General features: G+C 49.5%; 6 protein-coding genes across 6 annotated transcripts; 3 read left to right on the top strand and 3 right to left on the bottom strand.

Moving 5' to 3' along the window:
* Window positions 1-127: 127 nt before the first annotated feature.
* On the top strand, window positions 128-2,106 carry BKA55DRAFT_513809 (uncharacterized protein; the record flags this gene model as incomplete). Its single annotated transcript, XM_046187932.1, has 3 exons — window positions 128-318; window positions 370-1,512; window positions 1,563-2,106. The coding sequence occupies 3 exons, from the start codon at window positions 128-130 to the stop codon at window positions 2,104-2,106; spliced, it is 1,878 nt and encodes a 625-aa protein (XP_046048574.1).
* A 459-nt stretch (window positions 2,107-2,565) lies between these two features.
* Window positions 2,566-3,138, top strand: BKA55DRAFT_690894 (uncharacterized protein; the record flags this gene model as incomplete). Its single annotated transcript, XM_046199577.1, has 1 exon — window positions 2,566-3,138. One exon carries the CDS (start codon window positions 2,566-2,568, stop codon window positions 3,136-3,138), a length of 573 nt encoding a protein of 190 aa, XP_046048573.1.
* A 46-nt stretch (window positions 3,139-3,184) lies between these two features.
* On the bottom strand, window positions 3,185-6,042 carry BKA55DRAFT_569962 (heat shock protein 70 family). Its single transcript, XM_046192970.1, has 3 exons — window positions 5,701-6,042; window positions 5,442-5,640; window positions 3,185-5,385 (listed from the first exon to the last, which is right to left on the bottom strand). Exons 1-3 carry the CDS (start codon window positions 5,725-5,727, stop codon window positions 3,578-3,580), a joined length of 2,034 nt encoding a protein of 677 aa, XP_046048572.1. The 5' UTR covers window positions 5,728-6,042; the 3' UTR covers window positions 3,185-3,577.
* Window positions 6,043-6,969: 927 nt separating this feature from the next.
* BKA55DRAFT_645152 (uncharacterized protein) lies at window positions 6,970-9,697 on the top strand. The gene is made up of 4 exons (XM_046197197.1): window positions 6,970-7,319; window positions 7,394-7,462; window positions 7,513-9,291; window positions 9,342-9,697. The coding sequence occupies exons 1-4, from the start codon at window positions 7,300-7,302 to the stop codon at window positions 9,424-9,426; spliced, it is 1,953 nt and encodes a 650-aa protein (XP_046048571.1). The 5' UTR covers window positions 6,970-7,299; the 3' UTR covers window positions 9,427-9,697.
* Window positions 9,698-9,699: 2 nt separating this feature from the next.
* On the bottom strand, window positions 9,700-11,327 carry BKA55DRAFT_569955 (FAD dependent oxidoreductase). The gene is made up of 2 exons (XM_046192969.1): window positions 11,049-11,327; window positions 9,700-10,869 (listed from the first exon to the last, which is right to left on the bottom strand). The coding sequence occupies exons 1-2, from the start codon at window positions 11,151-11,153 to the stop codon at window positions 9,730-9,732; spliced, it is 1,245 nt and encodes a 414-aa protein (XP_046048570.1). The 5' UTR covers window positions 11,154-11,327; the 3' UTR covers window positions 9,700-9,729.
* A 23-nt stretch (window positions 11,328-11,350) lies between these two features.
* BKA55DRAFT_385010 (uncharacterized protein) lies at window positions 11,351-13,136 on the bottom strand. Its single transcript, XM_046185981.1, has 4 exons — window positions 12,729-13,136; window positions 12,414-12,673; window positions 11,924-12,356; window positions 11,351-11,871 (listed from the first exon to the last, which is right to left on the bottom strand). Exons 1-4 carry the CDS (start codon window positions 12,856-12,858, stop codon window positions 11,738-11,740), a joined length of 957 nt encoding a protein of 318 aa, XP_046048569.1. The 5' UTR covers window positions 12,859-13,136; the 3' UTR covers window positions 11,351-11,737.
* Window positions 13,137-15,888: the final 2,752 nt, after the last annotated feature.

Genomic DNA, 15,888 nt, shown 5'->3' with positions numbered 1-15,888 from the left:
CCAGCCCTTAATCAACCTCGCCTCTAAAGGCCATCGCAACGAACCGACAGGGCCTCCCTCTTGTGCACTTAATTGCACTTGTCAATAACAGAGCAGGGTCGCCAGGTCACCCCCGTCATCAGCAGCCATGGATATCACCAAATTTGTCGTCCAAGGCCGCGACCAGGCTCTACTCTACGGCGATTACTCAACTTATCACAAGAGCTTGACCAAGAGACTGCTAAGCTGCCGCAAGAAGCTCAACATCGCGACTAAGAACCGCGGAAAGTTTCACGAGCATGACAAGGTCACCGCAGAAAAGATCGCAGAGAACCATGAGTAGGCACATTCCGAGACTCGAAATCAAAAACTAGCCTGACATGGAACCAGATATGTCCATCTACTTCTTCTTACTAGCGAGCGAGCATGGGCTCAGACCATGAGCATGAAGTCAGGTCATACGAGCGATACCAAGGGAATCACAGGCCGAACTCGATCTCATATTGCCTCCCGTCTTACCAAGGCCACACGTGCTGCCGACGAGCTTGTCGAAGCCCTCTCTCAAACCGACGTATCTGGCGCTTCCCAAACCGATCTCCTCGAAGCAACCGCATATGCTTCCCTCATCCGTGGTACCGCTGCATTCGAGAAGCAGAGCTGGGAACCGAGTTTGCGCAACTATGCAACGGCACGTGTCATCTACAGTGCGCTTGCAACTGCAACCAATGGCGATTTATACAAGGACTTGCTTACCGAAACCATCGATCCCTCTATCCGATACGCCGCCTACCAACTTCAGACACCTCGAACTGTCCCGATTCCGATCATTGCTCGAAAGGCGTTCCCTCAATCTGACCCAAACCTCGTCAAGCAGATCAACGATATCGACCCCACTATTCTCAAATCAGACGAAGCAAAGGCCAAGGATGGAATCGCCAGTGCTGAAGGCGCACCTAAGACTTTGACTTGGAGGTCTCGGGAGGTTAACATCGAAGATGCGCAAATTGCGATGGCGTGGGGTGCCGTACTTGCTGCGAAGGATCGATTGGCCAAGGATCTTGCTGAACCCAAGGGACGAGGACCTTACGAACTGGCTGATGCTTACGATGAGATTCTCATGCTCAGTCAAGATGCGGTTGACGCTACCAAGCAGGCAATTGATGAGATGAGGGCTGAGGGTGTGGAACAGGGTGATCCCAGGATGCAGAGTTTGCAGATCACACGTACCGCCGTCAACTTCGAAACCATCAGTTGGAGAATTGGCCGCAGCAGAGTTTTGACAGGGGAACATGATGGTGCCCCTGAGGAATACAATGTGTCGAGGAAACGAAAGGGCAAGGCGGCCCCTGAAGCAGTCAAGCCTGCAAAGGATATTCCTACAGGCAAGAAGTTGGCTAAGCTGAAGGAGAAGGTTGCTCTGTATGATGGAATTCTGCAGAACATCGAGTCCATCACAGAACTTCCTGGTGTGGCCAACGATCAGGGGTTGGCTGAACAGATTGCCGCCTACGTGAAATATTTCGAGGCCCTCAAGTAGGTTGCACCCTTGGCCATTATTCGCTCATATTCTAACAACACTTTAGGGCTCTGGCAGTCGCTCGTTCACATGCAATCTCCAGCAACCTGGCTGCTGCTCTAGCTCTCATCAACCACGCAGACGGCCTTGTCGAGGAGTCTCAGTCAAGCGTCTCATCTTCTGATGGATCATCAAACCGAACTCCTCTCAATTTGACCGTGTCTGCCGAAGATGTCGAGTATCTCCAAACTCTTCTCAATGGCGAGCTTCAACGTCACCGAGCTATTGTTCACGCCGACACTCTTCGCAAGAACCACGAGCTGAGCACCTCAGATGCCGTGAAGCAACCTCTTATCGGAACTCTGCTTCAGTACCCCGTTGGCGGCGTTAACCTGTCGCATATCGTCGAGTTCCCTCCTAAGCTTGCCACCATCCCTGTGAAGCCTATCTTCCTCGACGTGGCATGGAACTACATCGACTATCCCAACAAGGCGCCTAAGCAACAACAGCAGCAACAAGCAGCAGCAGCGCCCGCTCAGGCGGATTCGCCTGAGAGGACAGAATCTCCAGCTCCAGCGAAGAGAGGTTGGTTCGGTTTCGGAAGATCATAGTCAAATATATTCTGCAAAGCGATTTATTGAGGTCGCGGGTTTCTTAGCACGTTTTGCAGATGTCTTATCCACTTTTGCTAATGACCGAACTCGTTGTGCAATATCTCATATTCATCCCTGTTCCTTGTTGTCGACTAACGTTAGTTGCTCAGTCTCATTCTACTCCATTCCTGTACAAGACAGGATCTTGGTTTTCGCCGTAGCTTGCTTCGTGACTGATGGGACCTTGTTTGTTTACTGTTAGTTATCTTCTGATGCTCGTAGTGATACTTTGATCTTCCCATTTCAACTTCATCTTCGCTTCACCTTCAATCGTGATCGCAACATGCTTGTTGGGCCTCTACACCAAGCGGTCCAAGCTCTCTGATTTTTCTTAGCCTCACATTCATTTTTCACCCAGGCTCACATTCTCTTGTCTTTGTTCTTCTTTCCTTACTTACTCTCATTAACTATTAAATAATGCGCATGATGGACCAAGACCCAGCGTTGGAAACACCATCGCGAGGCTGGCATCCCAAACACACCTCAATACATCCTTATCCAGCGACAATCATCGCTATAATAATCGTTCTCGCCGTCGTATCTCTCTTCGTATCAATCCTCCGTCAACTCCTCGAACGTCGTCTTTCCCAACGTCGCGACTGGTTTCTCAGCACCACATATCCCCCGCCCTCACCAACACCGTCATCATCAGGCGAAAGCAGCAGAAGAAGCAAAAAGAAAGCGAACGAACAAAAATCGAGACCAGTCTCTGAGGTCGAAATCGAATCTCGACAGCTTCTATTTGCGGATACTGCTTTCCGAGGTGAACGAGTACCGCTTCAGAACCCCAATCAGTGTGGGTCTTTATACGATACTTTCCAGTTGCCAGTACCACATACATCAAGATTAAAGCCTGCGCGCTCGATGATGGAGTTAAACGGAGGGAGTCCACTGGAGAGTGTGGGGGATCAAGAGGAACAGAAAAAGGCCAAGACGATTCACTGGCATGGTGTAAACAGACTTAACACTGCTTGGGGATGGATGTCATGACATATTACGATCTTTATTATTTCTTAATATCAACATATGTAACACAATCACAATCACAATCACAATCATAAGCAACGGTTCATACGTGCATCAAACATCACATCATAGTATTAAGCATCATGCAAGTAGGAGGTAAACATGTTTTGAGGGGGGATGTGCGATTAGTCTACCTATAGGCAAGTCATGATACAGATATACAACATGATCCCCCATTCCGTGACATCATCTCAAAAAAACAACCAAAGATCTCTCTCAATAGAGGTTTTAAAGCTCCAACGCCAGATCCGCCAACCCTGAAACATGATATGGGTAAAAAGTGTAAAAGCGGCTAGGCGGGATATGAATACAGTGAAATACATTGCAGGTGAGAGATCTGAGCCGCACAGATCCCTCATCCTCAGATATTGTAACAAGTTTTTATAACACAGAATCAAGACTCTTAAGGCTTGTTCTCATCCTTCTTCTCACCCTCCTGAGACTGCTCAGAAGAGGAAGACTGCTCGCCGCTGCTCTCGTTGCGGGCCTTGTGCATCTTGTCGAAGAGGTTCAAGCTGGCAACCTGGAGCTCATCGGTCTTCTCCTTGATCTCAGCGGCGGTGGCAGTACCCTCACCGGAGAGGTTCTTGGCGACGAACTCACGGAGAGTGGTGATCTTCTCCTTGATGGAGTCGGCCTCAGTCTTGTCGAGCTTGTCAGCGTACTCGTTAAGAGCACGCTCGGTATCGTTCAGGACGCTGTCAGCACGGTTGGCAGCCTCAATAGCACCCTTGCGCTCCTTGTCGGCCTCAGCGTACTTCTCAGAGTCCTCAACCATCTGCTCAATCTCGCTCTCAGAGAGACCGGAACCAGAGGCAATGGTGATGGACTGATCCTTGTTGGTGGACTTGTCCTTGGCGTGAACGTGGACAATGGAGTCAGCATCAATGTCGAAGGTAACCTCGACCTGAGGGACACCACGGTGGGCAGGGGGGATACCAACAAGCTGGAAGTTTCCGAGAAGCTTGTTATCCTTGACGAGCTCACGCTCACCCTGGTAGACCTTGATCTCGACGGCAGTCTGGAAGTCGGCAGCGGTGGAGAAGACCTGGGACTTCTTGGTGGGGATAGTGGTGTTTCGGTTGATCAGACGGGTAAAGACACCACCGAGGGTCTCAATACCGAGGGACAGAGGAGTAACATCGAGGAGGAGAAGATCCTTGACCTCACCAGAAAGAACAGCACCCTGAATAGCAGCACCAATGGCGACAGCCTCATCGGGGTTGACGGACTTGGCGGGGTCACGGCCGAAAATGCTCTTGACGGACTCGGCAACCTTGGGCATACGGGTCATACCACCAACGAGGATGACCTCCTGGATCTCCTTAGCGGAGAGGCCGGCATCCTTGAGGGCCTTGCGGACGGGCTCAATAGTGCGGGTGATGAGAGGGTCAACCATCTTCTCAAGTTGAGCTCGGCTGAGCTTCATGTTGATATGCTTGGGACCAGAGGAGTCGGCAGTGATGAAAGGAAGGTTGATGTCGGTAGAGAGGGAAGAAGAAAGCTCGATCTTGGCCTTCTCGGCGGCCTCACGGATACGCTGGATAGCCATGCGGTCACCAGACAGGTCAATGCCAGAGGTCTTCTTAAAGTCCTGGACGAGGTGGCGGACAAGGTGGATGTCGAAATCCTCACCACCAAGGTGGGTGTCACCGTTGGTGGACTTGACCTCGAAGACACCGTTCTGGATCTCGAGGATAGAGATATCGAAGGTACCACCACCAAGATCGTAAACAGCGACAATGCGGTCAGCCTCCTTCTCAAGACCGTAGGCAAGGGCGGCGGCAGTAGGCTCGTTGACGACACGGAGAACGTTGAGACCGGCAATCTGACCGGCATCCTTGGTGCTCTGTCGCTGAGAGTCGTTGAAGTAAGCGGGGACGGTGACGACGGCGTTCTTGATGGGCTTGGAGAGGTAGGCCTCGGCAGTCTCCTTCATCTTGTTGAGGACGAAACCACCAATCTGAGAGGGAGAGTAGTTCTGGCCACGAGCAGCGACCCAGGCGTCGCCGTTGGTGTGCTGAACAATCTTGTAAGGGACCTCCTTGATATCACGCTGAACCTCAGCGTCCTTGAACTTGCGTCCTATTAATCGCTTGGTAGCGAAGAGGGTGTTCTCTGGGTTGACGACGGCCTGACGCTTGGCAGCGACACCGACAAGTCGCTCGCCATCCTCGGCGAAAGCAACAACTGAAGGAGTGGTTCGGGCACCTGATTGATTAATGTTTAGTGGTTGTTCGTGAGACGAATTGACAGGTAAAACCAACCTTCCGAGTTTTCAATGATGCGGGGGACCTTGCCCTCCATGATGGCGACAGCAGAGTTCGTGGTACCAAGATCGATACCGATCACGGCACCTTGAACCTTGCCCTCAGACTCAGTGGACTCATAACGAGCGAACTTGGAGGCCAGAGGAGATCGGGTGAAAGCAGCCGAGCGAGCGGCGAGAGGGGAAGCTCGGGGAAGCTGATGCGATGGTCAGTACAATGTGGGATGAAGCGATTGCGGTGTAAGAGAAAGACTTACAGCCCTCGACAAGCGCGAAGCCAGCATTTTGATTATAGGTATATGGGTATAGAGTACAGGAAAAGAAAAAGGATGAAGGCGCAAGTCGGAGAGTAGATGGGAGGTGGTGGTGTTTTAGAGGATTGAGTATGACTGGAGATGATGGAATCGAGAGGAACGAATTTTTTTACTCGAAAAAAGCTCTTTCCCCGGTCGGTCATAGAAGCCAAAGGAAAGAGGCAAGCACCGTGGTGTCTCCACTGAACCGGCTAGGTTCGGACCATGGTTATTCCTGTGGAGACCCACTCCGAACCTACTTGAAAGATCTCGTAGAATCAACGGAACGCTTCCCGATAATGCATATCATGAAAGTCAATTAACGAAAGAGGATCCAGAACATCTAACGACTATTTACGGTTAATTGTAAGTTTTCCCTACTCCAACCCGATCTTTTGCGCCCCCTTCAATTCATGATACAAAATGCTGTCTCTTCTCTACGTTGTATCCCGAATATGCGGAGCCAATGGGGATCGGACGCACTGAGAAGACCCGCGCTGCACGCTAATGAGAAGTGCTCCTCTTCCCCCAGAAGATGGCTGAGAAAAGCTTCACCACACGTGATGAATGCTTCGGTGTTACCGGAAAAGTAACGGATTTGGCTCGGGCATGTTAAGAAGTTCATAACTCGGGGTCTTGCACGAAGCTGTCTGTCATACGCGAGTCAGCCAGTCTAAGGTAGTTTGGTACTGGTGTCATAATACAGAAATGCAGTATTATTGCTGCAAGGCTGATGACGGCATAGACAGCTTATGAAAGTAAGTGTTCGATGACTTTACATGTCACCAGTTGGCACTTCCAACTGCTTTAGGCAGGGACATAGTATACTCATAGACAGGAAATACTTCTCTATCGTTGTCGTCGTTTTTCATTGTTGACCTTTCTCCATTGCCAATAACCGCATTTCTAAAATATCTGGTGGTGACGGGCAATGATATAATTCATGATGTTTCATGGCCTGTGCGTGTTCTCCATAAGAGACACTGAGAGCTAGCTTCATCTAAGCAGAACCCTGGATGAGATGTTTTTCATAGTTACACGACTCCCCACTACGAATCGATAGTAAATAATGGTTGTATGATATCAAGGACATTGAAATCAATCCAAATATCTTTCAGTTAAGGAAGATATATTTAATCAACATTGGATTTGGCTGACTTGGCTGTCCATTGAGTTTGGGTCGGTCCTGAATTTATCCCGTAGACCCTCACCCATTAAATCGGATCAAGCCAGACGTCATTCGCGCATGCAACCTTCATAACCCACATCAGTAATCGCCCGACTCTGTCAACGACATTTCTTCTATTACGCTCCCATAGCCGTCATTTCACATCGGAAAATAACTTAACAACTCGATAGTCTCATACTTCCGATCATCCGCAATCCGCCCATCGCATTGTTCGCCACAACCGTCCCGCCCGTGTTGCGCCCACTAGCCGCCGGCGAATTCTAGAGCTCGACAACTCATCCTCAGGACGAAACCTCATCGTATCGATATTCCACCACCGGGTAGCCTACAATTATCCGCATTGTCGCTCCCTTTGAGGGGCGGCGTCTTCCAAGATGGCGGTAGATGAGAACGAGTATGGCGACCACATAGCCAACACCAGGCTTATCAATCATGACCATTGATTGTATCAATACTAACATCGTCCAGCATGTACCCGACCGATGCCCTCGTTTCGAAACATGCGCGGAAACATTATCGTATCCCCGTGCGTTCGCAGTATGTCATCATCCATCTTGTTGTGGTGCCATCATGCTCATGATATCCAGACATTGGCAGTTACGGTCTCTCGTTAGCGCTGAGAAGCAGGACATCGTCTATTTTCCAGGTGGCAATGGCAGCAACCATGTCCAACGACTGAACACGACAACCCGAGAATGCGAAACTATCAAACTCCTCACATTTGCGCCTCGATGCCTCGTTGCCGAGAAAGGATGGCTATGTTGTGGGAGCGAGAGTGGCGATTTCGTGGCAATTCGACTCGATGAAGGAAACGATGATGGCCATGGAATCCTATCAGAACTCGATCCAGACACCCGACTAAGCCTTGGACTCGACTCGTCCCGCGATGATCCTATACTCTCTCTTCTAAACCGCGCGAGACGGAATAACAAAACCCTGATCGCGAAAAGTATGAAGTTAGCCAAAGACCGAGTAAACTGCATCACACTTTGGTTCCCACCAACAATGATGCCAGCACACAATAGGGCGTATACAGAACCAGTGGCGGTATTAGCTAACAACGACCGCACTGTCACACTAGTGAGCCTTCACGATTTTGACCAGAAAGAGAAGACAGAGGCATTGGATATCATCACCTACCCAGACTTCGTGAACCGCGCACTCATCTCTCCAGACGGCCGACTTCTGATCGCCATCCTTGACGACCCATATCTGTATATCCATGAGAGAGTTAAAAGGGTTGCAGAATCTCCAGCAACGAGGTCAAGTGAGAGTCCTACATACCAATGGGAGCAGACACAGAGAATACTTCTCAAGAGCCAAAAGAAAGACGACAGAACAGATAGCCGAGGAAGCTTTGCCGCTTGTTTCTCTGAGTCTGGAGCATATCTCGCTGTGGGAACCCAACATGGCACCATCTCCATCTTCAATGCCGCACTTCTCGCAAATCCTAATGCCGACCCCCTTATTACAACTTTCCCGTCTTCACGACCACACAGTGGCCCTGGTGCTATTCGAGATATGGCCTTCTGCCCTGGACCATTCGGAATGCTTGCATGGACAGAGGACAGAGGCAATGTTGGTATTGCTGATATGAGGAGCAATTTTTATGTTCGTCAAATTGTAAACATCGAAGAACCAGTTTTCGAGCACATCAACATCCCGGACCGAAACACCATTGATCCACGACTTTTGGATAGCCGCCGCGAGAGAAGAGATGCTGCCCTCGGATCAGGCGCTACGGAGACTGGCAGACGTCGAGACGTGATCGACACACTTAATACTCCTCTGACTGCCAATGAGACACTTGTGCTTGAGGCTATGCAGCTTGGTAGGCGTAGTCGTGAGAGAGCTGCTCAAAGAGTGGCGGCAGCGGCAGCGGCGGCGGCGGACGAGAGGCCGACAGGTGGTCCGACGAACTTCTGGGCGGCCAGGTCAGCCCGTCGAACTATTGGTAATGATGACAATGAGCGGCCTATGGCTCGGAGAAGTAGTAGTATCGGTCGTGCCATGGGAGAGCTGCTGGGCAGCAATTACGGCAGACGTCCAGCAACAAGAACTCCACGTGAAGCCTCCGACACCCCCGAAATTGGGAGAAGACCAGATCGGTTGATGGAAAGTCTCGGTGAAACAGTGGCCATGCTTAGGGAACAACGTCAGCGACAAGATTCATCCTACCTCACCGTGCTTGAGATTCTCCAGGCACGAGAGCGAGACAACGATCGCGACCCCGACGATACAACAATCATAGTGCCACTTATCAACCAGGTGGTGAATCGATGGGAGGATGACCATGGTGTCTTCGAAGTTCCACCTTCGCCGGACAATACTGCCGGGTTGGCGTGGAGCGAAGATGGTCGTACACTGTAAGTCTGCTTTTGGTCGTTCTGTATACGCTTTTGCTGACATGTCGTAGCTTTGTTGGTGCACAGAACGGTATATACGAGCTCCACGTGGATACTCAGAGCAGGAAGTTCTTCCCGAGCGTTTCGATGAGGTAAAGACCAGAAATCAATGAGTGGATGCGAACCTTTGTGCTGGCGCAGGTGGTTTCTAATAGCAGCAGCTTTGGGGTGATATTTTAATTGTTTCCAAAAGTGATGACCAGTAACGACGGTTCCTTATTTGCATGGGCATAGGATACCTTGAGTACATTCGTACCTCTTATTTCTGGCGTTTGCGATGTTTTATCTCTGTCACACTACCTTTCACTTCTTACATGCCTACATATAGTTTAGCTGTTATCGATGATAGCTTGAATATAACACAACGAATTCCAGTTACGACTAAACAAATGCTATGCCTTAAAATGACTTGGTAGACCCATAGAGCAATTCTTGTACCATCTCGGCGATCGCCAGCGAACTCGTTAATCCAGGACTCTCTATGCCCAATAGATTCACCCAGCCCTCGTATCCCTCCTCTTTCCGAATGATAAAATCGTGAAACCCTTTGCCTTTGAGGACGGCATCTTGGCCAGCTAGCTTGGGCCGAATACCGGCGTAGTCTGCCACCAAAGCTGAGGCGTCAATACCTGGTAGATAACGCTGGATCTCGGTAATAGCCTGCGGCAGTCGTGCTGCGTTGACAGCTAAATCATTGGGATCATCAATCCATTCCACATCAGGACCAAAGCGTAGACGGCCCGCAAGATCAAGCGTCAAATGGGTGCCCAGACCTGCAATACCAGGCTCAGGCACAGGATAGATGAGGCGTGAGATCTTGGGCTGAGAGGCAGAATACGAGAAATAGTTGCCCTTGGCATAGTACAGCTCCTGTCGCCGATCGGGCGGGACGATCATGTTGTGAATAACCGCAGCTCCCAGACCAGCAGCGTTGATGAGCGTCTCAGCCGTGATACTCGATGTCTCACCGGTAGCAGCATCCTTAACATCAATCTCCCACCCTTCACTACCGGGTTTAGATCCGAGAGGTTTGATGTTCACAACTGGTGAGTTGAACGCCGCAACACCGCCAGCATCCTCAAATAGACCTTGGAGACACAACATCAAGCCGTGCGAGTCGACGATGCCCGTTGTCGGACTCTCAAGCGCACAAGCAGCATTGACGCCTTCACCGTCCCTCTCCACCTCTTCCCCGCTCACCCATCGCGTTGGAACACCGAGGTCGTTCTCGCACAGGGAGTGAATCTTCTCAAGAGTTTCACGCTGTGCGTCGTTTTGAGCGACGATCCATTTGCCCGTGCGGCGATGACCTATATCGTGCTTCTCACAAAGCTCATAGAGCAGATGCTTACCACGGATGCAGAGTTTTGCTTTCAAGCTTGATGGTCCGTAGTAAATGCCTGCGTGAATAACTTCACTGTTACGCGAGCTTGTCTCTGTGCCAATGGCATTATGCCGCTCAACGAGAACAGTTAAGGTATCGTCTCGCTGCGCAAGTTGGCGGGCCACAGCAAGCCCAACGACACCGCCACCAATTACCTGCTACAATGTTAGAATCTTAGTCTCGACCTGATTTGAAATACATCGTGGCAACTCAGTGGCGTTTGTCCCCCGTTCGGTACCTCGTGATTCGGCTACGGGATCGATCGGAGACTGAAGCTCCGGCGCCGGCGCCGGATCATGATACGGGTCTTATGATGACAATGAAGTGGACTTACGGCATGGGTGAAATCGGCACTGGCAGCTGATGTTGAGCTGAAGCTATTCCTTTGAATAGTTCGGAGATTTCTTGAAAATTTGCGTGCCAATGGTTGAAGCATCATGATTGTTGCTGAAGTTGAGTTGTTTGCAAGAGTGAGAGAATGGCATATCTAGGATTCGGCCTAGATGATGCATACACCGAACTGACCAACGACTCAAACCTGACGGGGAGTTACACTATGTGCCGATCTGAACACATGTAAATTGACAAGGGAACATCGGCTTGTAACTTTTTGCGTGTCTTTTAGTGGCATTACAAGTGTGTAGAGAATTGTTGTACCTATGAGCTTGATACCCTAGAGGCTGCTATATCAGAAGCCAGCTTGGGGAAAACATATAGCTTTAGACCTCAATCATAAGTGACAAAAACACTTGGGCTGGTTGAAAATAATTCAGGAAGAACTAGGAGGCTTTTGGCAAGTCAATTTTTGTCATATCAAGTCCATATGACTACCCCAACCTCTCTTTCAAGTGATCAAACTCATGATAATATACATAGAGTGAATCCATAACGCCATATTTGTCTCGAGCTGGGTTGAATTGCCACTGGGAAGCCGGCTCCCATACCTTCCATCTTGATCGCTTAACGCCATAACATTCAACATGCTTCGTGTTCTAAAATCGGACAAAAGATGAGCTAGCTTCTTCAAGGTTTGGCTTCCTCAGCGATAGACTTGTCTTCCTCCTTATCTACTGTCGTAGAAGATCTTGTCAGGTTTGAGTGGTGAGGTGGCTCATGAGGAGCCGGCGACCCAGCCCCGAGGTCCGTCAGTTGTTTCTCTGGATATGCATTAACAAACACCTAAGCCACATGAACTGCTTCTGTGCTTACCTAGCTCTCGTACTCTGTGACGAAGCATCTGGTTCTCACGAACCAGCATCTGTGTCTCGGCCTGATAAAATGCACTCTCATCACGGCCGCCCAGAACCCAATCCTCGCTATTTCCACCTATGGACGTTGCGCGAAGTCGTGGGGAGGCACCACTACGACTGGGTGTTCGAGATCGTCGTTGGAGGTCGGCACGGGCTAGATCGAACGAGCTTCGAGGGTGACGGTAGCTATTGGAGCGAGAACCAGATCCGCCGGTTGGACCGGGAGGGATAGAGACCTGAGAGCTGGAGGCGTGGGGGGTTCCGTGACCTGACCGCTCGGAGATGGCAGAGCTATCTTCTACAGCTGAGCTCTGGTTCTGGTTCTGGGGGTTGGCAGCTTGAAGGCGCTGGAGTTCGAGCTGCTGCTGTCGGATCATCTGCAAGAGGCGATTCTATCAACAAGAAGTTAGCCATCGTTGTTGTGTATGACATGGCATCATCTTTCGTACCACATGAGCTTCTTGCTCCGCTTCAAGCTCTTGATGCAGTTCGCCCAGGCTGGGTGCTCTATGATGATGGGGATCACCCGTCAAGGGGGATCCAGAAAGAGGTTGCGGGCTCGCAGTTCGTAGACCAGATGATTCGTTGACCATCTCGCCTGGCGAAGGCACAGAAGGGTCGTTAAGTTGTAGGTTCATGAGTACGGTGGAACGTCGTCGACCAGTATTTGGGGAGTGCTGATGCCGAGAGATGGAGCTGCTTGACGATCCTGCCAAGCGTTAGTGGACAAGTTGATTGTTTATAAAGTTTAGTAGAGGACATACTTCGTGGAGATTCGTGTTGAAGTCCAGCATTCATGGTCGCGGCAGCTTGCAACGATATCGAAGCTGATCGCGGGGATCTTGTTGGCGACTCGCTGCGGGGAACAGCGGTGTTAGGTGGTGGAGACGGCATGATGCTTTCCTTGTATATATCACTTGGTTGTTTTTATACAACTAATAAACGTTTTCAAAGAAAGAAGAGAGCGTCAAAAAAGAAGTATATGAGGAGAGTCGGTGAATACGTCAGAATTAGGAAGACGTTCTTAAAACGATTGGTTGAGTTACGTTGACAGTTTGTTTGAACCGTAGGTGTGGAGGGGTTGTAGCAAAACAGGCGGATAGGGTATAGGTAAGGTATGCATGTACTACAGGGCAATTTATGCGTGTGTATATCGAAGGATACAGGTTAAAATAGGATTTATGGTTATTTGATAGGATATGAATACTAGAGGAGAGTTGATTCAGACCCGAGGTCCATCGTGATCACCGAAACCAGATCGCAATGAGTAAGTCTGCGGCGGAGTTGCTGACGAGTGGCCTGCTTGTGTGCTGATCACGACTCCAAACCAAGCTTCCAGGCTCGGCGATAGAGGTCACAGGGCATATCAGTCGATTGCGGGGGCTGGGGCAACTTTGCTACAGTGAACAATACTCCGCTATCGCTCTCCAAATTCAACTTCTCCCTGGGCATGTGCTGCTTTCAGCTTGGTCAAGACACTGTATTCATGATTCCAATCAAAAGGTCACGCAGACATGGAATTAGACTCGTTAACCGTGATGACCTGGAATCAATGACACATTTCTTGGTCGAGGCCATCGTGAGCAATTCGTTGCACAATAGAATCATAGTATCGGTTTAACTTGGAGAGTCGTGATACATGGTTTACTCGCAATGACAGATGACCACAGCATCATGGTATTATTTCAAGCCAGAGTCTCACAACTACAGGCTATCCGGATCTTCAACAGTAAAAAGTAATATGCACAGCGACGATAAAGAATCACGAGCCGTCATCGACAACGGTATAAATATGTAACGAACCCTCACTACACTTGAGACAGATATCAAGTTAGTCATCCCAACATCGCAACACACATGCATGTCTATTCACTGCGCCGACTCATTTGCATGTTTCATGTGAATCTGACACAGAAGGGTACCAACAGCTCCAAGCTCAACAGACAGGACAGGCCTCAACGGCCAGGATTTTGAGGGCGTTGATGATGAAACATGACGGCGTTGAGAACACGCCATTCTCACAGCTTTGACCCGCAAGACCCCTTCAATTGACTAAAGGACAACTTTTTTTTTTTTTTTTTTTTTTTTTTTTTTTTTTTTTTAATCGTTGGTTGAACATGTGTAAGACGCATGTCAGTGGCTTATGGCTGAAGGGTCCTGTAAGAAAGTTCAGGTACGTTAAATGAGTCTACGGTGGCTGATTATGAGGAGGGAAGAGAAAACAAGCGCCTTAGTACTGAGGCTGAAGCTGGTACACTGCTCGGGCTCAGGTACAAGCATTGATGTTATCTTGAGATTTCATCTCGTCTACAATAACTCACGAACTTTAAAGAAAAAAGGATGCCTAATATGTAACTATTCCAGGTCAGGAAATAACTTCATCCCAGCCTCTGAATTACACGTCGTCTTTCCTCCCAGTGGTACCCTGTCCTTGAAGATGGATAACCCGGTACAAGACGGATCTAGATCCCGCGGGGACTTGTGTATTTAAGACAGAAGCTAAACGGCTGTTTACTTGCTGAAAAAGTCAAACATGTTGGACATCTTCATCTCGTCTTGCTGTAGTAAAACAAGCCACCTAAGATTCGTAAACCGGTATATCGGTTCGCAACGTCGATCCGCCAGGCTATCCATGCTGGCCTCACAGTCAAGGTGTCATTCCGCTGTATCGTCCTTTTTTTCTTTCTTTTTTTTTTCTTTCTCGCCGTTCAGCTAGTATGGTCCAGCCAGACTGGCGGTATTGTCTGTGCCAAAAGCCCTTGTCTCCTGGCTAATATCAACGTCAACTACCGTGGCTTCCGGCACTAAAACCACCAGATCCCTGATGTTAATTGCTCCCGAGTTTTGGTGGGAAATTGGACTCGACGTGTCTTGTCGTTGCTGGTCGAGAGACTGTTTATGTCAGTCCTCCACCGCATCAGATAGATCTTGGTTCTTGGACAAGTTGGCTGGATGAAGCTGAGACATGGCCTCCAGATTGATTAATTGGTCAAGGGGCCGGGCCGCCAGAAGTAGGGAGAATCGCCCTTCAGGTTTGAATAGATGGGACTGTCTTACTCAAAGCAACTTTCTTGGTTGTTTTTGAGGTGAGCTAAGCAGAAATTGCGCCCATGCTTGCGAGAAGTTGGCATTTGAGCCAGACAATTTCAAGCCTAGTCGAGCCCACTACTGCAGGAACACAGCAAAAGCAAAACAAGATGCATCTCCTGGTCCCAATTATCCACGCTCCTGCATAATGGCTTGAAATCAAAGAACCAAGAGGTTAGCGCCTTGTGTCCATCTGAGGTATCGCTATCGTATTCGATCGATGGCCCCATTTGCCGGGCTGTGGATGACAATTCTGATGACGACTCACTTTGCTGTGATATTGCTGACAAAAGCGGCCGAGAAAAGCAAAATTAACTCGTGAAGTGACTGGCTGCGAGCGGAACCGCACTCATCCTAGAGCAGGACAGGACAGGACCAGCCCTCAGATCCACGGATATTCTTGGTTCAGTCGTACAGAATTGTGTTGAACACCAGATGCTGCGGTACACAGGAGAAGGATCGGTGAGGAAGGAGCTCGCTTATTACTTCACAGCAATGGTCAGCTCTGCGAAGGTACCGCCTCTTGAGCGTCATATCTATGCATCTGTTAAATGCTGGCGCTTGTCATTCGAAGGACAAGACAGACCCAGCAAAATGACTGCACCAACTGTTCCTCACGTGCAAGACTTGCATCAGCCATTGGGTTCTTCAATTGCAATTTGGCTTGAGATTTGAGTCATTCTAAAGGCATCTTGAATATGTAAGGGGCCCAGGGGTCCTCGAGGCAGCTGAACAACAGCGGAATCGCTTGTTTTCAACAACCTGACCCCCAGTCCCGAAACAACAGCCATGTTCTTCAGCTGGGCGAGGCTTGTTAGTGAATGATTCAACCCTTGT

The sequence above is a fragment of the Fusarium redolens genome, assembly GCF_020744475.1.
Source record: "Fusarium redolens strain MPI-CAGE-AT-0023 chromosome Unknown BKA55scaffold_9, whole genome shotgun sequence".
NCBI lineage: Eukaryota > Fungi > Ascomycota > Sordariomycetes > Hypocreales > Nectriaceae > Fusarium > Fusarium redolens.
This window is presented reverse-complemented; position numbering and strand designations above follow the sequence as displayed.

Excerpts from the sequence above, each read along its gene's own strand:
- BKA55DRAFT_645152 (XM_046197197.1), top strand. The coding sequence starts at position 7,300 with ATGGCGGTAGATGAGAACGA. Across the intron at positions 7,320-7,393 it reads ATGGCGGTAGATGAGAACGA|CATGTACCCGACCGATGCCC; the intron begins GTATGGCGACCA and ends AACATCGTCCAG. Across the intron at positions 7,463-7,512 it reads CGTATCCCCGTGCGTTCGCA|ACATTGGCAGTTACGGTCTC; the intron begins GTATGTCATCAT and ends CATGATATCCAG.
- BKA55DRAFT_569955 (XM_046192969.1), bottom strand. The coding sequence starts at position 11,153 with ATGATGCTTCAACCATTGGCACGCAAATTTTCAAGAAATCTCCGAACT. Across the intron at positions 10,870-11,048 it reads GTGCCGATTTCACCCATGCC|GTAATTGGTGGCGGTGTCGT; the intron begins GTAAGTCCACTT and ends ACATTGTAGCAG.
- BKA55DRAFT_569962 (XM_046192970.1), bottom strand. The coding sequence starts at position 5,727 with ATGCTGGCTTCGCGCTTGTCGAGGGCT. Across the intron at positions 5,641-5,700 it reads CTTCGCGCTTGTCGAGGGCT|CTTCCCCGAGCTTCCCCTCT; the intron begins GTAAGTCTTTCT and ends CCATCGCATCAG. Across the intron at positions 5,386-5,441 it reads CATCATTGAAAACTCGGAAG|GTGCCCGAACCACTCCTTCA; the intron begins GTTGGTTTTACC and ends TTAATCAATCAG.
- BKA55DRAFT_385010 (XM_046185981.1), bottom strand. The coding sequence starts at position 12,858 with ATGCCGTCTCCACCACCTAACACCGCTGTTCCCCGCAGCGAGTCGCCA. Across the intron at positions 12,357-12,413 it reads CGGAGCAAGAAGCTCATGTG|AATCGCCTCTTGCAGATGAT; the intron begins GTACGAAAGATG and ends TCTTGTTGATAG. Across the intron at positions 11,872-11,923 it reads TCACAGAGTACGAGAGCTAG|AGAAACAACTGACGGACCTC; the intron begins GTAAGCACAGAA and ends ATGCATATCCAG.